We start from the raw sequence: 22,429 nt of genomic DNA, 5'->3' as shown, positions 1-22,429 counted from the left end.
AGCCTGCGTGCCGCAACGCAAGATCCCGCGTGCCACAACGAAGAGCCGACACAGCCAAAACGGTCAGTCATTCAATCAATCAATCAATCAATCAAAAATAAATAAAATAAAAAAGACAAGGAAGTTTTCAGAAGCAGCAAGGTTTGGGGCTCTACTGACACCTGGGGCAGGATGGTTCTTCGTGGCGGGGCCGTCGTGGCCACAGTGGGGTGTGGAGCAGCATCTCCAGCCTCCACCCAGAAGATACCAGGAGCCCCCCGAGTCGTGACGACTACACATGCCTCCAGACAGTGCCCAGTGTCCCCAGGTTGAGAGCCAGCGGTTAGATGGAGAAAAGGGATCCCTCAGGGCAGCGGTAAGCCATGGGATGAGATTCCAGATACACAAACCTGAATGCAATCCTTGCAAGTTTGGACTCTATTCTTTAGAACATAAGGAACCAATCCAGCAATCCCACTCCTGGCCATATATCCAGAAAAGGTGAAAACGCTAATTCAAAAAGATACATGCACTCCAATGTTCACTATTTGCAGCAGTCAAGACATGGAAGCAACCTAAATATCCATCAACAGATGAATGAACAAAGAAGATGTCGTATATGTATATACAGTGGAATATTACTCAGCCATGAAAAAGGAATGAAATCATGCCATTCGCAGCAACATGGATGGACCTAGAGATGATCATATTAAGTAAGTCAGAGAAAGACAAATATCATATGATACCATTTACATGTGGAATCTAAAAAAATGATACTAATGAACTTATTTACAAAATAGAAATAGACTCACACACATAGAGAACAAACTTATGGTTACCAAAGGGGAAAAGGGGGAGGGATAAATTAGGAATTTGGGATTAACAGATACACACTACTATATATAAAATAATCAACAAGGACCTATTGTATAGTACAGGGAACTATACTCAATATATTATAATAACCTATAACGGAAAAGAATCTGAAAAAGTATATATATATTCAGTTTTATATATAGATATGAAACTGAATCACTTTGCTGTACACCTGAAACATTCTAAATCAACTATATACTTCAATAAAAAAAATAAAAATTTAAAAATTAAAAAAAAGAAAATAAGGAACCATTAAAAGATTCTAGACATGGGAAATGATGTGTACTCATGGTTTAAAAAAAAAAAAAAGGAGGGGGAAGACAACCAATAGAATGGGAGAGAACACATCTCTGATATATATTCTCATCCCATCTCTGATAAGGGACCTGTAGCCAGAATAGATAATAATTCAGTAATAAAAACACCAACAGCCCGATTAAAACATAAGCAAAAGGTCTAAATGGACATTTCTCCAGAAAAGATATACAAATGGCCAATAAGCACGTGAAGAGACAGACCCTCAACGTCATTAGTCAGTAGGGAAATGCTAATCGAGGCCACAGTGAGATACCACTTCACAGCCACTAGGACGGCCCTAGTAAAAAAGACAGAAAGCCAAGTGTGGGTGAGGATGTGCGGAAATTGGAAAGGACAAATACTGTGTGGTCCCACTCACAGGAGGTCCCTAGAGGAGTCACATCCATAGAGACAGGAAGTAGATGGTGGGGACGGGCTGGGGGAGGGGGACGGGGAGTTCGTTTTTAATGGGGCAGAGTTTCAGTTACACACGACGAATACGTTCTAGAGATTGGCTGGACAACATTGTGCCTATACTTAAAACTGTACTGTGCACTTAAAAATGTGTTCAGAGGGTAGATCTCATGTTAAGTGTTGTTACCACAATAAAAAAGAAAATGATGGGTAATGGAAAAGGCAAACAGTAGAATGACTCACACGATAATACGATACCATTTACATAAAAAGCAACCACCACATCTATCCCCCTCCCAAGTTATTACAATAATATTAACCATATTCCTTATGCTGTATATTACATCCTTGCGACTCATCACTTCATAATGTAGGCAAATGTCAAATCACTAGGTAGTACACCTGAAACTAATATAATAGTGTGTATCAACTCTATTTCAATAAATGAAAAGAAAAAATGGGGAAAAAAGGAAAAACAAAAAGCAACCACAACAAGCTACACAGATGGCGCTGTGCATTTTCAGCAGGTCCGTATTTAATACATGTTGTGAGGCTTTCAACTGGCTGAAAAGATACTTTCCAGATTCTTAACAGTGATGACCTTTAGGAAGCCAAAGAGGGGCCTGGATTCAAAAAGCTGGTCAGGGCTTCCCTGGTGGCGCAGTGGTTGGGAATCTGCCTGCCAATGCAGGGGACACGGGTTCGAGCCCTGGTCTGGGAGGATCCCGCATGCCGCAGAGCGACTGGGCCCGTGAGCCACAACTACTGAGCCTGCGCGTCTGGAGCCTGTGCTCCGCAACAAGAGAGGCCGCGATAGTGAAGAGGCCCGCGCACCGCGATGAAGAGTGGCCCCCGCTTGCCGCAGCTGGAGGAAGCCCTCGCACAGAAACGAAGACCCAACACAGCCAAAAATAAATATAAAAATAAATAAATAAATAAAAGAGCCTTCCCTAAATTAAAAAAAAAAGCTGGTCAAAAGGACTTTAATTATAGTTGTAATGTTTTTTTAAAAAAAACTTTTAAAGGACCATGCATCACTGGCATAATTATAAATTACTTTTATATCATTACTTTCTATCATGATAAATTAACGTTTAACAGATAAATGGACATAGACAGTAGGAGGTAACTCAGTGATGGGCAAACAGGGAAGTATGGGATCTTAAAAGTTACATGGGTGGGACTTCCCTGGTGTCGCAGTGGATGAGACCCTGTGCTTCCAATGCAGGGGGCCCAGGTTCGATCCCTGGTCAGGGGACTAGATCCCACATGCATGCTGCAACTGAGAGTTCGCATGCCACAACTAAGGAACCTGTGAGCCACAACTAAGGAGCCTGCCTGCCACAACTAAGACCTGGTGCAACCAAATAAAAAAATAAATATTTTAAAAAAATTACATGGGGTCTTCGCTGGTGGTCCAGTGGTTAAGACTCCGTGCTTCCACTGCAGGGGGTACGGGTTCGATCCCTGGACAGGGAAGATCCCACATGCCGCACTGCGTGGCCAAAAAAAAAAAAAAAAAAAAAAAGGTCACATGACTCCACAGTTTGCTGCACTATTTCCCTCAAATAGTGAGGAGCAAAATTACACTGGTGGGTTTCATTTTACCTGACTGAACCAGCAGCAGGACAACAATTCACTGGCAAAGAACTCCTAGGGGTGCCATCTGTCATGGGCTGAATTGTGTCCCTTCCAAACAAGATATGTTGAAGCCCTAACCCCCAGGACCTCCCCAGGATGTGGCCTGATTTGGAGCCAGGGTCTTTACAGAGATGATACGGTTAAGGTGAGGTCATTTGGGTTGGCCCTAATCCAATAGGACTGGCGTCCTTGTAAAAAGGGGAAATTTGGACACAGAGGGAAGATGATGGGAAGGCACAAGGGGAAGACGGCCGTCTGCAAGCCGAGGGGAGAGGCCTCCGAAGGAACTGGCCCTGCCGACACCTTGATCTCAGACTTCTGGCCTCCAGAACTGGGAGACAGTAAATGTCTGTTCTAATTTGCCCAGTTTGGGGTGCTTTGTTAGAGCAGCCCCAGCAAACGCTATCCAACTGACATTCCATTTCATTGTGAAAGGGCACAAAAGTTTCTGCTCTGAGTTCCAGAATGTGTAATAACCGTGTTTTGTTTCTGTTTTGGTCAGGCTGGATCTAGGGGGTCAGAGGTGAATAAGTCAGGTCTAAAGCACTTCTAGAAAGCTACCGACAGGTCGGGCACGCACTGGCAGCGACGCTGTGGATGGTGATGTTGGCTTCAGAGATGGAAGAATACAAGATGTGTTGTCCTTCTCGCACTTGGACAGGGTTGACCAGCTGACCTAGGAAACAACAGGGCAAATCGCGAGACATGTGCACGTATTAGGAAGGGGATCCCCCACTGCCCACCTGGCCCCTCGGTTTACGACTCAGATGATAAAGAATCAAGGAAAATGCAGCCGTGAGATGCAATGCTGTAAAACATCACACAGAATACATTAGGTTTAAGAAAATGCGACCCCCCCCCCCCCACAATCTTCTTGATGTGAGAGCTCTGAGGAATGGACTGGATACCAGGTGAACTGCAGGATGCCTTTTACTCTACAGATAACATGTAATCAGGCAGAACTTTCTTTCTGGAATGCCCCCCAACCCCCCCATGGCCAGGCCAGCCCTAAGCCCTTTTCTTGCGTTGGAAGGAAACAGCTGTGTTCAGGTGGCCTGACTGGTACTAGGAGGCGTGCTGCAATTGTGGGTGCTCTGGCAGCCACTGTTGTGCCCAGAGGTCCCTGACAGCACCTCCTCCTGGGGGGCTGCCTTTTGCTCTTCTCCTTACTCGGGCTGGTAGTCTGGGGCTCATGTGCCTAGGCCTCAAAACAAGATCTGCAGTTCCTGGACTTGGCCCCTCTGCCCTAGGCGTCCAGTGACTTTCAGAACCTGCCTACAGGGCCTAAATATCCCAGGAGGAGGAAAATGGGGGTTGGGAGGGTCGAAGTGAGGATGGCAAAGTGACAGTGGGCTTGTCCTCATCCACTCAGGTCAGGGGAGAGAAAAAAATGACCGCTTGTGCTTGCCCCGCCCTGAGCCTGGGCCTCACTCACCTGCGTTACGGGAAACCAGCAGGCTCTTCTCAAACCAGAAGATCAGGATGCCTTTCTGGCCCGGGGCAATGAGGACGTCAAGGGTCCCGTTGTAGTCAAAGGGCAGCCCGAAACTGCGGTTCAGGGGGTGGTCTGAGTAGCCGAACATGGCCTGAGAGAAGAATATTGAATCTTGAGCAAGAAAAGAAATGACCACAATAGAACTGTGTGAGTCCATGTGCTTTGTCGCTGGAACTTTCTTCAGACCTTATTACCTAGTCCGGTGGTTCTCAGCTTGGGGTGATTCTGCCCCCAGGGGACACTGGACAGAGTCTGGGCTCATCTGTGGATGTCGTGACTTGCGGGGCTCCTGGTATCGAATGAGTGGGGGCAGCGTGGCTGCTCTACACCCCACAGCACCCGGGATGGGCCCTCACGACAAAGGACACCCCCGCGGTGCTGAGAGCCCAGCTCTCTCTCTCTCTCCTTCTGCTCTGCCGGGCCCACGTTGGTGCCCTTGTACCTGGATTATTATTCAAGCTGGTTTCCCAGGGCTGGTCCCCAGATTCTTTTCTTTTTTTTTGGCCATGCCCTGTGGCTTACAGGATCTTAATTCCACGATCAGGGATCAAACCCAGCCCTGGCAGTGAAAGTGCAGAGTCCTAACCACTGGACCGCCAGGGAATTCTGCACACGCGCCCCCCCCCCCATTCTTTTCCTAACAGCCTTTTGTGTCTTGTGACCCTCTAAGGGCTGGCTCTTAAGTAAAGTCTAAATTACTCTCCGTGGTTCTCAAAGTTCTCATCTGCTCTTTTTTTTTTTCTTTTTTAATTAAAGTATAGTTGATTTACAATGTTGCAATAGTTTCTGGTGTATAGCAAAGTGATTCAGTTATATATAAATTCTTTTTCAGATTCTTTTCTATCATCTGTTCTTTACGGAAGACCTCTGACAGCACTACACAAGGATGTAATTAAAAAATCCAACACTGGGGCTTCCCTGGTGGCGCAGTGGTTAGGAACCCGCCTGCCAATGCAGGGGACACGGGTTCGAGCCCTGGTCCGGAAAGATCCCACATGCCGCGGAGCAACTAAGCCCATGCACCACAGCTACTGAGCCCCCATGCCACAACTACTGAAGCCCATGTGCCTAGAGCCCGTGCTCCACAACAAGAGAAGCCACCGCAATGAGAAGCCCACGCACCGCAATGAAGAGTAGCCCCCGCTCGCCGCAACTAGAGAAAGCCCACGTGAAGCAACGAAGCCAAAAATAAATAAATAAAATTAAAAACAAGAAACGAAAAAACACCAACACTGGGGCTTCCCTGCTGGCACAGTGGTTAAGAATCTGCCTGCCAATGCAGGGGACACGGGTTCGAGCCCTGGTCCAGGAAGATCCCACATGCCGCGGAGCAACTAAGCCCATGCACCACAACTACTGAGCATGCGCTCTAGAGCCTGTGAGCCCCAACTACTGAGCCCGCGTGCCACAACTACTGAAGCCTGTGCACCTAGAGCCCGTGCTCCGCAACAAGAGAAGCCACTGCAATGAGAAGCCCGTGCACCGCAACGAAGAGTAGCTCCGCTCTCAACTAGAGAAAGCCCACGTGCAGCAACGAAGACCCAACGCAGCCAAAAATAAGTAAATAAATAAAATAAATTTATATATATAAAAAAAACCCAACACTGACATTGGTTCATAAGTGAGTCCCACCAAGACACCGGCATCCGTTTTCCAGAAGATGCACCGTGGCGGAGGGAGAGATTTTCTGCAGGATGGCTTGCCGAGTGCCTCCGAGTTTGCAGCAGGTGTACTTGGTTTGCAGGATCCTAGTTCCCCGACCAGGGATGGAACCCATGGCCCCTGCAGTGAAAGCGCCGAGTCCTAACCACTGGACCGCCAGGGAGTTCCCTGGGTTGCTTTCTAAGTGCCTCCTGGGGCGAGGAGAGAAGCTTAGCGGTCAGGGCGAGGGCGGACTGTGCACGGGCTGCTGACCTTGACTCGCCCCGCCCCGCCCCCACCGCGGCCGCAGGGGCCAGACCCACCCACCCTCACTACGCGCTAAGGGACCGTGAATGTGAGTCCGCAGCCCCCAGCCCACGCCTGCTCAGCGATGCATTGGCCGCCTGCCGGTCCCTGGAGCCTGAGAGGCATCTCAGCTGAGCTGCCCGGGGTCGGAGTAGCCAATTAAGACAACGAGCCAAACGCTAGAGTGCGTTCCGCTTTTAATTGCTCACTGCGGTGGGGTAAGAGCCCAGGCCAGAGAAAACGCCAAGGGCCCCTGTCCATCTCTCCCCAACGGAACCGCGGAGGATCCCCTGGGTCAGCGCAGGGGTGGGGTTCATTTCCCTCTGTGGGGAGCCCCGATCAAAAGGCGCCTGCAGGGACTTCCCTGACGGCCCGGTGGTTAGGAATCCGTGCTTCTACTGCAGGGTGCACGGTTCGATCCCTGGTCTGGTTGGGGAACTAAGGTCTCGCATGCCGCATGGTGTGGCCAAAAAAACAAAAACAAACAAACAAGCAAAAAAAAAAAAAACAAAACACCCAGGGCCAGGGCCTCGGGAGGTGGAAGGGCCAGGAACAGAAAAGTACAGAGTCAGAGAGCCGGGAAGTGGCTCCAGGCTTCCCCCCCCCCCCGCCTCCCTCAGGAGTCAGAGGTCTGAAGACCAAGCCCGGGCTGGGAATGCAGAGATGCGCAGAGCCTGCCTGACCAGAGGCAAGAGTCCTTGACCGCAACGCCTTCAGAGCCTGCCGGTGCATTGTGCCCCAGATGTGGAGTGGGGAGGGCAGCTCCCCCAGCCTCCGCCCCCATGCCCTCCAGGTAAAGCCTTGTGACTGCCTGTGGTCAGGCCTGGGAAACCATGCACAGGTTGTAACCAGAGCCGGACTCCTCAGCCACCTCTACATTCTTGGGATTTCCAGAGTCTGGGAGTGTCTCATTCACCAGGCGCCCTGGCAGTGCGTGCTCATGAGGGGACTCTGGGTGGGGGGCTGGGCCCACCGTGTGATTAGAGGGCGGGGCTTTCAGCCACCAGGTAAGCAGCCCAGCCTCTGGGAGCTTCCTGATTGTGGGTCTCCCCCAAACTTCAGAGTGGCACACACCTTGCTTACAAATTTTGCAACACAAGGGTACTGACTGTACTTTAATCTTTGCCTGACTTAATATTTTTTCTTCAAATGCACTTTGCATGGACTGATTCCTCTTCTTAACTTAGTCTCATCCTAAATGATACCTGTAAAGTCACGGTTTTCATGTCCCGATTTTCTGAATCCACATGAAAATAATTGTTAACAAAAGGGTTGACATGAGGCATTTAAAATGGTCTTGGGTGCCACCAGTGACACGTGCACCACACCTTGTATTTTGTCCCTTAGTGCCCAGCACCTCCTAGACCCTACTTAGATATTGCTGAGTGCACGCCTGAATGAGCTAATGAATGGGGGGAGAGAGGGATGGTGGGTGTGTGGGTGGGTGGAAGGGTATACGGATGAATAGGTAGCTGGGTGGATGGATGGTTGAGTAGATGGATGAATGGGAGAGTGGATGGATGAATGAATGGATGTGTGGATGGGTGGATGGATGGATGGATGGATGGAGGGATAAGCAGGTTAATGGATGGATGAGTAGGTGGGTAGATAGGTGGATGGATAAATAGATAAATGGAAGGACGAATAGATGGATGGATGGGTGGATGGATGAGTAGATGGGTGAGTAGGTGGGTTGGTGGATGGATGGATGGATGGATGGATGGATGAGTAGGTAGGTAGATGGAAGGATGGGTGGGTGGGTGGATAAATAGATAAATGGAAGAATGGATAGATTGATGGATGGATATGTGGATGGATGAGTAGGTGGGTCAATGAGTGGTTGGATGGATACATGGATGGACAGGTGAATGAAAAGCTAGATGGATTTCAGATATGAAAATCTAAGTGTGTGAGTTTTGACAAAAGCCTGGCTTGGGGTAAGGGTCACTGACGTGGTTCTTCCCAGTCCAAAAGGTACTTACCTTCCGTTGGTCAACGAGAAGCAGCCCAACCTGTGAGAGGGAGTAAAAGTAGAAGATCCCGCCCAAGGACCCGACTAGTTCTGCCTACGAAACAAACAAAATATAAGTAAGTCATAAACGTGTGCTTAATTCTAAATTTAACTGTAGATTATCCAGTAAGCTAAAAGGAAGGAAAGTCTTTTTTTTTTTTAACAATATTGTGATCTATTTCCCCTCTGTAAAAACGCAGCATGTAGGGCAGAACTTTGAATGAAGTCGGCTTTGCCTGGGCTGATAGAGGAAGTGGTGTGACCCACACTGTGAGGTGCCTGCCTAGGTCCCTCACTCCTGCCTAGGTTCCTCATTCCTGATCTTTGGCTGGTCAGCAAAGTGCCCACCAGCAGGCAAGTTGAAGCATGAGGCCAAGGACCCCAACCTAGGGACGGTGGGACAGATTGCCATGGCAACCCAGCTGGCTCCCTCCAGACACCTTTCAGGTAAGAGAGAAAGACCACCATCTTATTTAAGCCTCTGTTATTTGGTTGTGTGTGTGTGTGTCGGGGTGGGGAGTATTTCTATTATATACAGTGTCCTCCCCCAATTCATAGGTTGAAACCCTAACCCCATGTCTTAGTCTGTTAGGGCTGCTATAACAAAATACCATAGACTGGGAGACTTATAACAGTGCCCTCCTTTATAAGGGCACTAATCTCATTCATAAGGGCTCCACCCTCATGACCTAAGCACCTCCCAAAGGCCCCCATCTCCTAATACATCACATCAGGCATTAGGATTTCAACATATGAATTTCGGGGGGACACAAACATTCAGACCATAGCACCCCCAAAATGATGGTATTTGTAGGTATGGTCTTTGGGTAGCAATTCAGTTTACTAAGCCCTAATCCAGGATAACCTCATCTTAACTAATTACATCTACAAAAATCCTATTTCCAAGGAAGGTGACATTCTGAGGTTTCGGGGTGGACATGAATTTTGGGGGGACACATGTTCAACCTAGTCCAGTTCTCTCATCTGTAAAATGGGGATGCTGGTGGTACCTGATGTCGTAATCCATGTGCAGCCTTTACTATGGCACCAGCTTTTTCCATGAACAGTGCTGTCTCCTTTCCTAACTTCCTAATCTCCCTAGCCAGCTGCTCTGACCTGAAATTCTTCCCTACCCTCCCATCCAGCTGGACTCTTCGAGAGAGAAAAGTCCTTGCTCGCCACGGACAGCTAATTACTCCTATCCCACAGGATACATCTTTCTGTTTGTTTGTTCATTTTCTTACCAAATTGAACATACCTGTCTTTCCTGGGCATACTTCTGAAATCTGTATCCCCGGGTATTTGAGAAATAGATATTGGCCTGAGATATCTGATCTCCATGCAAATAAGCAAAAACGGAGTTACTGATATCCTGGAAGAACACATACATAAAACAGTCTCTTTAAAAGGAGATAGAAGGTGGGGTGTGGGGCGGCTGGGGAGATGTTCTTTAAACAAAGAAATCAGTTCTGGAGGTCTAATGCACAGCATAGTGATCACAGACAACAATACTGTATTAGAAACTTCAAAGTTCCTAAGAAACTAGATCTTGTTTCCACAACAGAAAAGCAATGATAATTTTGTGACATGACAGGATGGTAATCATACTGCAACATGTAAATGTAGCAAATCGACACATTGTACACCTTAAATTTACACAGTGTGGTATGTCAGTTACATCTCAATTTAAAAAGCAGGGAGGACAGATGCCAGTGATTACATGCCTGGGCATTTATCCCAGAGAAATGAAAACTTATGCCCACACAAAAACCTGTACATGAACATTTATAGTGGCTTTATTTGCACCAGCCAAAAAGTGGAAACAACCCAATTCTGGTACACCCACCACTGTGGAAAAGAACAGACTAGACATATATGCGACAAATCGGATGAGTCTCCTGAGAATTTTGCTGAGAAAAGCTAGTCCCCAAAGGTTTCATATTGAATGATCCCATTTATACAACATTCTTGAGATGATAAAATTAGAGAGATGGAGAACACGTTAGTGGTTGCCAGGGGTTAGGGCAGGGCACAGAGGTATGGAGAGTTTTGGGGCCACGAAACAGTTCAGTGTTTTGATGGCAATAGCGGTTCTCTGACTTTAGGCAGTTGTATCCATGTCAATTTCCTGTTTGTATCACTATAGTTATGTAAGATGTAACCACTGGGGGAAACTGGGTGAGGGATACATGGGACTCTGTATTATTTTTTCAACTTCCTGTACATCTACAATGATTTCAAAGTAACAGGTTTTAAAAAAAGAAGACAGATGGATATATTCACAGTGTGTCAGCCAGATGATCTGAGGAGCCCCAGAGACCTCCCACGGGCTCTCAGTCCTCTTCTGAACCCTGGGAGATAGCATGGCCTGAGTCCTGAGTCCATCACTATCCCAGCCCTCAAGGCTTACACTTTTTTTTTTTTTTTTTTTGCTGCGCCGCATGGCATGCGGGATCCTAGTTCCCTGACCAGGGATCAAACCCGTGCCCGCTGCAGTGGAAGCATGGAGTCCTAACCCCTGGACCGCCAGGGAAGTCCCTACACTGTCTTTATTTCCATTCATAATTAGCTCACAGCAGAGTAAAAAATGAGATACAACACATGGTACTCACCATGCAAAAGGAATTTCCACTGTAACAACAGTTGTCACCAGAAACATGTGAAACAGGGTGTTCTACACCTGAAAGGAAAAGGGAATTGAAATGCTCTCTGAGTTCCCTGAATGTTCAGAGAGAAGGTTAGAGCAGGGCTTCTCACCCTCCACACTGACATCTGGGGCCAGATTGTTCTCAATTGAAGGGGCTCCTGGGCCCTGTAGGATGTTTTGCAGCACCCCTGCTTCTACTGACTTATTTAACTTATTAAATTAGTTATATAGTGATTCATTTAACCAGTGGAACTCTACTCCAGTCTTTTTTTTTTTTTTAAGGTTTTCTTAAGCTTTAGATCACAAAGCATCCTTTTTTTTTTTTTTAATTTATGGCATGTAGGATCTTAGTTCCTGACCAGGGATTGAACCCATGGCCCCTGCAGTGAAAGCACGGAGTCTTTTTTTTTTTTTTCCAAATAGAATTTATTTATTTAGGCTGTGCCAGGTCTTAGTTGCGGCATGAGGGAATCTTAGTTGTGGCATGCAAACTCTTAGTTGCAGCATGTGAACTCTTTTAGTTGTGGCATGCGTGTGGGCTCTAGTTCCCCAACCAGGGATCGAACCTGGGCCCCCTGCATTGGGAGCTTGGAGTCTTACCCACTGGACCACCAGGGAAGTCCCTCTCCTCTAGTCTTGACAACCAAAAATGTCTCCAGACATTGCCAAGTGTCATCTGGCCGGTGAGGGGCAGAATTGTCCCTGGTTAAGAACCACTGGTTTGGAGTCTTCCTTGGTGGTGCAGTGGTTAGGAATCTGCCTGACAATGCAGGGGACATGGGTTCGATCCCTGGTTCAGGAAGATCCCACCTGCAGCAGAGCAACTAAGCCCGTGCGCCACAACTACTGAGCCTGCGCTCTAGAGCCTGTCCTCCGCAACAAGAGAAGCCACCGCAATGAGAAGCCCACGCACCGCAACAAAGAGTAGCCCTCGCTCGCCGCAACTAGAGAAAGCCCGTGCGCAGCAATGAAGACCCAATGCAACCAAAAATAAATAATAAATAAATAAAATTTTTAAAGAAAGAGAGAGAAAGAAAAGATAAAACTAAAAAAAAAAAAAAAAAAAAAAAAGAGCCCACAAGCCATGCAGTGTGGGGGGGAAAATATATTTAAAAAAAACCAAAAACCCCACTGGTTTGGCAGAAACTCGTTTAGGACTCTGCCAAAATTGCAGGAAGGGTGCCCTTCTCTTAGCAAGGCATTCTTTTTTTTAAAATAAATTTATTTATTTATTTATTTATTTATTTATTTATGGCTGTGTTGGGTCTTCGTTTCTGTGCGAGGGCTTTCTCCAGTTGCGGCGAGCGGGGGCCACTCTTCATCACAGTGTGCGGGCCTCTCACTATCGTGGCCTCTCGTGGGGCACAGGCTCCAGACACACAGGCTCAGTAGTTGTGGCTCACGGGCCTAGTTGCTCCGCGGCATGTGGGATCTTCCCAGACCAGGGCTCAAACCCGTGTCCCCTGCATTGGCAGGCAGATTCTCAACCACTGCGCCACCAGGGAAGCCCAGCAAGGCATTCTTTGATTCTGTTTTAAAAGGAGAAGCTTCAGCTCCAAAGAAAATACACACGTGGCCAACAAGCACATGAAAAGATGCTCAACATCACTAATCATTAGAGAAATGCAAAGCAAAACCACAGTGAGATACTGTCCCACACCCATTAGGATGGCTACTATGACAGAAACAGAAAACAAGCTTCAGTGACAATGTAAAAAAATTGGAACCCTTGTGCACTGGTGGTGGGAATGTAAAATGGTTCAGGCAGTGTGGAAAACAGTGTGGAGGTTCCTCACAAAATGGAAAATATGATCCAGCAATTCCACTTCTGGGTACACACCCACCAAAAATTAAAAGCAGGGACTCAAGGAGACATCTGTATACACATGTTCAAACTGGTATTATTCACAATAGCTAAAACATGGAAGCAGCCGAGTGTCCATTGACAGATGAATGGATAAGAAAATGTGGTCCATTCATACAATAGAATACTATTCAGCGTTAAAAAGGAAGGAAATTCTTTTTTATATATAAATTTATTTATTTTTGGCTGCATTGGTTGCTGTGCGCGGGCTTTCTCTAGTTGCGGCGAGTGGAGGCTACTCTTCATTGTAGTGCGTGGGCTTCTCATTGCAGTGGCTTCTCTTGTTGCAGAACACGGGCTCTAGGTGCGTGGGCTTCAGTAGCTGTGGCACATGGGCTCAGTAGTTGTGGCTTGCAGGCTCTAGAGCGCAGGCTCAGTAGTTGTGGCATATGGGCTTAGTTGCTCCACGGCATGTGGGATCTTCCTGGACAAGGGATTGAACCCATGTCCCCTGCATTGGCAGGCAGATTCTTAACCACTGCGCCACCAGGGAAGTCCCGAAAAGGAAGGAAATTCTGACACACGTTACAACATGGATGAACCTTGAGGACATCATGCTCAGTGAAGTATGATCCCAATACTGTATGATCCCACTCATTTGAGGTCCCTAGAGGAGACACATTCATAGAGACAAAGTAGAATTGTGGGTGCAGGGCTGGGGAGGAGGATGGGGAGTTACCTGTTGGGATGCTATTAAACAAATTGATGGAGAGAAGAGGAAGAACAGAGAGTAGACTGACTTATGTTACAAGGAGCCCTGATGGTTCCTTCATAAGTTAAATATAGAGTTTCCATCTGACCCAGCAATTCCACTCCTAGGTATCTACCCAAGAGAATTGAAAACGTGTCCACACAAAAACTTGTACACAAATGTTCACAGCGGCACTATTCACCATTGCCAAAAGGGGGAAACGACCTCAATGTCCACCAGATGATGAATGGATACACAGAAGTGGTCAATCCGTACAATGGAGTATTACTCAGCCATAAGAAGGAATGACCTCCTAATACACACTACGACATGGATGAACCTCAGAAACGTGACGCTCAGTGAGAGAACCCAGACGAAAAAGGCCACATGTTGTGTGATTCCATTTATATGAAACATCCAGAACAGGCAAATCCACAGAGATGGAGAGTGGGTGAGTGGTTGCCAGGGGCTGGGGGAGGGGGAGGGGGAGTGACTGTGAATGAGGACGGGGTTTCTTTTTGGGGGGATGAAAATGTTCTGGTACTCAACAGTGGTGACTTTTGCACAACATTGTGAATGTACTAAATGCTATTGAACTGTACACTTTAAAATGGTTAAAATGGTGAATTGTATGTGAATTGTATGCCCCTCCCCCCCAGAAAGGGAAAAGAGCCTTGAATTGTGAGAGAGAAAAGAATTGAACTGGAAGATCAGGAGGGGCACTGGGAGAGGATTGGGGCGTGAAGGAAAAGCCCACCAACATGGGTGAATTTTGGAGGAAGAGAGAGGAAGGTGGCGTGGAGGGAGGGATTTTAGGCAATGTAGTTGTGGGTGGGAAGATCTGTAAAGAATAGGTCAACTGATGTTTTGGAGGCAGACGCATGTTTGGGTTGGATATGACCAGTTGATGAGCAGGTTATAAGACTGGCCCCCAGGGACTTCCCTTGTGGTCCAGCAGTTAAGACTCTGCGCTCCCAATGCAGGGGGCCTGGGTTCGATCCCTGGTCAGAGAACTAGATCCCACATTGCAACTAAGAGTCCATGTGCCGCAACTAAAAGATCCCGAATGTCAAACTAAAACCTGGCTCAGCCAAATAAATAAATGAATATTAAAACAACAACAACAACAACAAAAAGACTGGCCCCCAGGCAGCCCAGCTTTACTTGGGTTATCCATTCTCTGCGGCCCATTCATGCTGGGTTTACCATGATCCTCGATGGAAACACTCAGCCCCCACCCTGTGGGGTGGGGGTTCAGGCCAATTTTTATTGAATTTTAAAGGACAACGTAGGGAATTCCCTGGTGGTCCAGTGGTTAGGACTCAACGCTTTCACTGCCGGGGCCCAGGTTCAATCCCTGCTTGGGGAATTAAGATCCTGCAAGCCACTTGGTGCAGCAGAAAAAAAAAAAAAGACAATGTAATGTCCAGGGGCTGGGACTTCCCTGGTGGTCCAGTGGCTAAGGCTCCACGCTCCCAATGCAGGGGGCCCAGGTTCGATCCCTGGTCAGGGAATTCGATCCCACATGCCACAACTAAGAGCCCACATGCTGCAACTAAGAGTTCACATGCCGCAACTAAAAGATCCTGCATGCCAGCAACTAAAGATCCCACTCGCCTCAATGAAGATCCCACACGCGGCAACAAAGATCCCACGTGCTGCAACTAAGACCTGACGCAGCCAAATAAATAAATAAATATTTTAAAAAAAAGTCCAGGGGCTGACATCCAAGTAGCGGCATCGTCTGTACTTCTGAGCCTTTTCTCTGATGTTGGCCAAATGCAAACAAGATTAAAAAATACAAAATACGCATACCTGTAGATGCATTCCAGGAATTGGCTTCATAATCATAAACATAGACTTTTCGATTCACTACTAACAGCAATACTGAACCAGCAAAATGTGCTGATGTTACTTCTGGTATGCCAACCTAAGAATAATGACATATACGATATCAGTATGTACATCTCTTCGGACATCGATTCAGAAAGCAGTACTTCTAGACACGCATCCATGGAACGTTCATTCCAGCAAGAGTTCTTTGGGTCCTAGATATTGGGAACTATGTATCCTGGGGATTAGCTGAAAGCAAAACTGGGAGGTCGAAATTGGTGTTTGGTGCCCTAGGATAGCTAAATTCGCTCCATCTCCTTCTCCTGTGTCAAAACCTTCTCTGAGCATAGGCACTTCCCTGGTGGTCCACTGGCTAAGACTCCATGCTCCCAATGCAGGGGGCCCAGGTTTGATCCCTAGTCGGGGAACTAGATCCTGCATGCCACAACTAAGAAATCCGCATGCCGCAACGAAGATCCCAAGCGCTGCAACTAAGACCCAGCGCAGCCTACATAAATAAATATTAAAAAAAAATCTTCTGAGGATAAAGGCTACAGCATAGATGATGAATGATAAGCATAACTGATAAATGTGTCACTTATGAGAGAAACTGGTATTTTAGCAGATGGCGGAACCTTCTGGGGCATAGGTACTAACTGTCAAATTTCTCATGATAGTTCCTGAGAGGGTACAGGTTTTTCTGTTTTGGTTGAGGGCAATTTGGGGAGGCCCTGAAATCAGTGTATGTAATCTATCACACAACCAATTACAAGGAGCTCTTGCAAGAATTCTGGTTCCTTTTTCAGGGGAAAAAAAAGCACCTGTTTTGGTAGTAAGGGCAGAATAGAATCAAGCCTTCTTTTGGCTTAGAAATTGCTCTCAATTTTTTTAAGAGGTACATCGTAAAATAAGCCCCCAAACTAACAAAAACAGACTAGCGTGGTGTTTTCTGAACTATATCTAACCCTAAGTATTACTTATTTCAAGCATCCCTCAGATCGTTCGGCAAAATAACTACCTGCATTGACGTAGGGATGGAAAATGGAAGGAGACTACTCTCAAAGCTATTCTTCGTGAGAAAAACTTGTCTTCTGAAATAAACAATAAAAGGGTTCAATTAGGACAATTTCACACAAGAAAAGAAAAAAGACAACGGCAGGCATTCTAAAAATGTTCTATTCAAATGAAATTCTTTTCTTAACAAGGAACCATTTTGCCTCTATGTATGTATGTATGTATCTATCTATCATCTATTTATTTTTGTGTGAGTAATCCTCTATAGCCTGGATATTTGACTTCTTGAAATAACATTATTTGAAAAGTGTGACCATGTCAAAAATAAAATTACATAAAATGTACATTAAGGGGCTTCCCTGGTGGTGCAGTGGTTAAGAATCTGCCTGCCAATGCAGGGGACACGGGTTCGAGCCCTGGTCTGGGAAGATCCCACATGCCACGGAGCAACTAAGCCCATGAGCCACAACTACTGAGCCTGCGCATCTGGAGCCTGTGCTCCGCAACGGGAGAGGCCACGACGGTGAGAGGCCTGCACACCGCGATGAAGAGTGGCCCCCACTCGCCGCAACTAGAGAAAGCCCTCGCACAGAAACGAAGACCCAACACAGCCAAAAATAAATAAATTAATTAATTAAAAAAGAAAAGAAAAGAAAAGAAAAGCATATCCTTCAAAAAAAAAAAAAGTACATTAAGTGACAGCTTGTTTTGCTCAGGGTGAACTTCAGTTTTGTCCTTTATTTTACTCTGATCCCGTTAAAGTAAAGGCTTTCAGACCAGGAATGTGTATGTAAAAAAGAAACAGTATGTTCCCTTATGCAGGGAACTTTTTTTTTTTTTAATATAAATTTATTTATTTATTTATATTTATTTTTGGCTGTGTTGGGTCTTCATTTCTGTGCGAGGGCTTTCTCCAGTTGCGGCGAGCGGGGGCCACTCTTCATCACGGTGCGTGGGCCTCTCACCGTCGCGGCCTCTCCCGTTGCGGAGCACAGGCTCCAGACGCACAGGCTCAGTAGTTGTAGCTCATGGGCTTAGTTGCTCCGTGGCATGTGGGATCTTCCCAGACCAGGGCTCGAACCCGTGTCCCCTACACTGGCAGGCAGATTCTTAACCACTGCACCACCAGGGAAGCCCTGCAGGGAACTTTTAAGAAGCAAAAGGCCATCCATGAACATGGTATATCGCTTCCTTATCCAGATCTCCTTCTCTTGCCCCCTCCAGAAGAGTTTTATGGTTTGAGGCAGACAGGAGTTACTGAGTTAATTCCTATGTATTTTAAAGTTTTTGGGACTTCCTTGGTGATCCAGTGGTTAAGAATCCGTCTTGCAGTGCAGGGGACACTGGTTAGATCCCTGGTCGGGGAACTAAGATCCCACCTGCTGTGGGGAAACTAAGCCCATGTGCCACAACTCGAGAGCCCGCGTGCCACAACTAGAGAGAAGCCCGCACACCACAATGAAGAGCCTGTGTGCCACAACTAAGACCTGACGCAGCCAAAAAATAAATAAATAGATATTTAAAAATAAAGTTTTTGTTGCTACTGTGAATGGCACCGTTCATAACTGCCTTATGTCAAGCATCTGTGACGAGCTACACGTAATTATTTTAGTTACTTGTGTGTCTCTTCACCTGTCTTTCCCTAACTCTACCCCAACTGTGGACTCCCTGTAGGCCAGCATCTAGCAACACAGGACAGAACCGTCTCTTTTTTTTTTTTTAAAGATTGATTGATTGATTGATTGATTCATTGATTGCTATGTTGGGTCTTCGTTTCCGCGCTAGGGCTTTCTCTAGTTGCGGCAAGCGGGGGCCACTCTTCATCGCGGTGCGAGGGCCTCTCACTATCGTGGCCTCTCTTGTTGCGGAGCACAGGCTCCAGACGCGCAGGCTCAGTAGTTGTGGCTCACGGGCCTAGTTGCTCCACGGCATGTGGGATCCTCCCAGACCAGGGCTCGAACCCGTGTCCTGTGCATTAGCAGGCAGACTCTCAACCACTGCGCCACCAGGGAAGCCCAGAACCATCTCTTTTAATGTTTGTGGAATCGAAGAATGAGGGCACATGTAATGTTTTAATAATAATAATTTTTTAAAGTAGCGATATCTTACCCTAGATACAGGGCTATGTTTTTCTTGCAAGGATGCTTCATCAAGCGAGTTGTCCCCGATGAAAAATACAGGTGGTCCTAGAGAGAGAGAGTCACAAAATCTTAATCCTGTCAATGCTAATAAACGCCTGATGAAAACAGTTTCCTAACGTGCAACACTGAAAATGTAAAGGTGAAATCTGAATTAGGCAGGTGGATGGCATCTATGCCATTTTCCTCTTTTTTAAAAATAATTAATTTTATTTTTGGCTGCATTGGGTCTTTGTTCCTGCATGCAGGCTTTCTCTAGTTGTGGTGAGCGGGGGCTACTCTTCATTGCAGTGCATGAGCTTCTCATTGCCGTGGCTTTTCCTGTTGTGGAGCACCGGCTCTAGGTGCACTGGCTTCAGTAGTTGTGGCACGCGGGCTCAGTAGCTGTGGCTTGTGGGCTCTAGAGCGCAGGCTCAGTAGTTGTGGCGCATGGGCTTGTTGCTCCACTGCATGGGGGATCTTCTTGGACCAGGCTGCCTTGGCAGGCAGATTCTCAACCACTGTACCACCAGGGAAGCCCATTTTCCTCTTTTGATATTATCCTCTGGTTGTCAGAGGTCACCAATGGGGGAAGCTGGGTGAGAGGGACCTGGGACATCTCGGCACTGTTTTGCAGTGTGCTGTGAATCTATAATTACGTCAAAATAAAAAGTTTAAAAAGACTCACAGCATAATGATTCATATCACATCCCCCCTGTGTATATGTTACTTATTTACAGATTACTTATTATTTGAGAGGCCAGAGGCCAAAAAAAAAAAAGTTAGAAACCAGTCACTTGATTATTTAGCAATGCTGGCACCACTTCTGAAATAACACAATGTCAATAGGAAAAACATTTGAGCTGACAAAATATTTTTTTCTTCATGCCTTTTAGGCACATGCAGGTGAAAGGAAGTTTCCTGCTGCACTGTGTCATGTAAACAAAGTAAGTTTGCTTCCTGTGTCACTCTGCATTTAAAAAGTCCTATCGGATAGAATGCTGGATAAAAACTCAGGTGATCTGAGTTCTAAACCTAGCTGCAGCTCTTGTCTTTGTTCAGGCTACTTGACTTCTCTCAATTAGCTTTTTAGTGACATGCGAAAGGTTAATGCCTATTTCAAAAGGCAATGGTAGGGATTAGATGAAGTAATGTTCAAAGCCGGACACAACGCTGGCACCCAAGAAATACTAGGAAATATTAGTTCTGATCCAGCGATTAGATAAAAGTGAAGAATGAATGTTAACTGTGGAGCCACATACCCCTTGAATTTGCTCTCTGATGTGAAACACCTTTCCTGTCCTCACCGTACGAATACTAGAAGTAAGAGATAAGAAAACATCTGTCAATGTTTATGAAACAGTCGGCATGACTCCTACCAGGTTGCCTCTGGGTTAATGGTGCAGTACCTGTTCTTGAAGCTTTTAGGGTTATGGGAGCCCCTGGGAAATCTGATGAAACAGTGGACCCTCCTAGAAACAGACATATGTGTATGCAAAAATGGAGATGTGGTTCCTGAGAGCTCATTAAGGCTCATTTGCAGACCCCAGATTAGTCAAATGAGGAGTGCCTACTGCCAGATTTTGTTTTTTGTCTGCGGGGTGGGGAGGTGTTGGTGGCTGGGAGAATGTTGCTCCAGTTTACAGCAGGTTCTCAATCTTGGATGTGAGTCAGAAGCACCTGGTGGGGGCGGGAGAATTGGATGTAACCAATCTTTGCAGACTTTGAGACACATCCTGCTAGTAAATCTTGCTGGAAAGTCCTACTCCCCAGTCCCTTATTAAAGGCAAATGTATCATTAATTTCGCTGGGTCTGTTTTCATGTCTATAAGGTTAAGGAATCACTTCGCCGTGAAACTCGTTGTAAAGATCAAATGAGGCCATGCACCAGAAATGCATTCTCTATTTCTTCGGCAAACAGGGCCCTGCTGAATGTGACAGCTCATTCCAGGCAGGAGTTCCCTGAGGGTGGGAACTGGGCTTTAGCATCTGTCCCGTGCCCACGGCACCGCATGTACAGTATTTACTAATCTAACGTTTACTGAGATCCAAAAATGTTCCGGGCAAGCAGTGAATAACAGAAAACACTCTATACCCTCATGGAGCTAATAGCCTAGTGACAGCAACAGACAAGAAAAAATTTGTGACGAGTAACAGAATTTAGTGATTGATAGGAAAAAGCAGCTATAGGGAGGAGAGGGTCTTTAGATGAGGAAGTGTACTATTTGTCAGCATCTGAATAATGAAGAAGACGTCATGGAGAAAATCCGGAAGCAAAGCGTTCCAGGCACAGGGAGAAGCAGGCACCAAGTCTCCCCTCTTCGCGAGTTTGGCAAGTTCAAAGGACCGGTGGCTGGGAGCAGTGATTCAGGGGCGGGCAGGGGCCACATCAGTGGTTGTCACATCCCTAGGGGACCCTTGGTAATGTCTAGAGACATGTGATTGATGGTCAAGTCTGGGGAAGGAGGTACTACTGGCATCGAGTGGGTGGAGGCCAAGGATGCTGCTCAACATCCTACAATGTACAGGACGGTCCCACCCCAGAGAGTGATCAGACCCTAAATGTCAGCAGCGCCGCTGAGGAACCCTGCGCCAGACACGGCGCGAGGAAACTGGGTTTTATTCCGGGTGCCACAGGGAAGGGGAGTGACGAGATCAGATTCGTTTATAAACAACCCCTCTGGCTGCCAGGATGGAGAGGAGGGCACAGCCTAGGGTGATGGCGGTGGAGGTCGCTTGAAGGCATCGGAATTGGGCCAAAGTCTTGAAGTGGCAACGGGAGGACTTGGTGATGAGTTGGAGGCGGTGGGGTGAGAGAAAGGGTGGGTATCAAGTTCGCTTCCTCAGGGAGTAAACTGGGAAGCCTCAATAAGGTTGGGGAGCGGAGCATCTTTCCTGGATTTCGCGCAGGGATGAGCCTGCCCCCTCCCCGACCCCTGGCAGCATCCCAGACCCGGGAGGGCGGCCCCACCGGCACAGCGGCTGAGCTCTGGCCAGCGGGCAGAGCCGCAAGGTAGTCGCCGCCACCAGCATTAACAGCAGCATCTCGTTCTACCCGCCGCCGCTAACACACAGTTCCTCAATTGCCGCGTGTAGTAGCTTCACAGCCTGGGCATGCGCAGTCTGCCGCGGAGCCTGGGCATGCGCACCTTGTTCCCCAAGAAGCCTGAATCCGCCCATCTCAACAAGCCCCCAGCGCCTGGGCATGCGCACACTGCCGCCCTTGGGCTGTCTACAGTTTGAGCATGGGCTTAGCGTCTCTCGGGAAGCCCGAATCCACCAGCCGTGGCGCGCGCCAGAGCTTGAGCTTGCGCGTGTCACTCAAATTCCTAAGCCCAAGTGTTTGGACCGGGCTGCCCATACGTTCCCAAAGCTGCGCTTGCAGGCACAGCTGCTCTCTTTCTAGGGGCCATCATGCGTGCCCACAGCCTTCCCCGCGATCCGAAGGGGCCTATCGGAAAAGGTGGATGCGACAAGGGAGTTTGAACGCTTCCGGCTCTACTTCGTGTAGGCCCCTCCTCCACTCTTCCAAGTCCCGCCCTTGAAGCCGTCCGTTTCCGGCCACCCCTCCCGCGGGCACGCAGGCACGCGCCGGCCGTCACG

The 22,429-nt window shown here is 47.3% G+C and overlaps 1 protein-coding gene and 1 long non-coding RNA gene across 5 annotated transcripts in view; one reads left to right on the top strand and one right to left on the bottom strand.

The window, feature by feature from the left end:
* Window positions 1-22,382, bottom strand: part of CATSPERD (cation channel sperm associated auxiliary subunit delta) — a 42,986-nt gene extending 20,604 nt beyond the window's left edge. Inside the window, exons 1-10 of the mRNA XM_082453312.1 lie at window positions 21,798-22,382; window positions 20,089-20,143; window positions 18,819-18,895; window positions 16,714-16,786; window positions 15,678-15,792; window positions 11,273-11,340; window positions 9,919-10,032; window positions 8,632-8,715; window positions 4,643-4,793; window positions 3,788-3,883 (exon numbers count right to left, since the gene is read on the bottom strand). Coding sequence (XP_082309438.1) covers window positions 3,788-3,883; window positions 4,643-4,793; window positions 8,632-8,715; window positions 9,919-10,032; window positions 11,273-11,340; window positions 15,678-15,792; window positions 16,714-16,786; window positions 18,819-18,895; window positions 20,089-20,143; window positions 21,798-21,871 — 907 coding nt within the window. The 5' untranslated portion in view covers window positions 21,872-22,382. The remainder of the gene's footprint in view (window positions 1-3,787; window positions 3,884-4,642; window positions 4,794-8,631; window positions 8,716-9,918; window positions 10,033-11,272; window positions 11,341-15,677; window positions 15,793-16,713; window positions 16,787-18,818; window positions 18,896-20,088; window positions 20,144-21,797) is intronic.
* Window positions 4,775-20,013, top strand: LOC309656653. 4 transcript variants are annotated; one of them, XR_014261471.1, is made up of 6 exons: window positions 4,775-4,849; window positions 5,535-6,262; window positions 7,270-7,442; window positions 8,616-9,107; window positions 13,991-14,313; window positions 19,723-20,013. It is a non-coding gene; the product is annotated as an uncharacterized lncRNA (long non-coding RNA). The 4 variants fall into 4 exon arrangements; XR_014261472.1 differs by having other exon boundaries at window positions 4,788-6,262; window positions 8,616-8,737; window positions 8,861-9,107; XR_014261473.1 differs by having other exon boundaries at window positions 4,788-6,262.
* Window positions 22,383-22,429: the final 47 nt, after the last annotated feature.

This window comes from Balaenoptera physalus, assembly GCF_965194825.1.
Source record: "Balaenoptera physalus genome assembly, chromosome: 3".
NCBI lineage: Eukaryota > Metazoa > Chordata > Mammalia > Artiodactyla > Balaenopteridae > Balaenoptera > Balaenoptera physalus.
The sequence above is the reverse complement of the archived record's forward strand: the minus strand, read 5'-3'. Positions and strand labels throughout refer to the sequence as shown.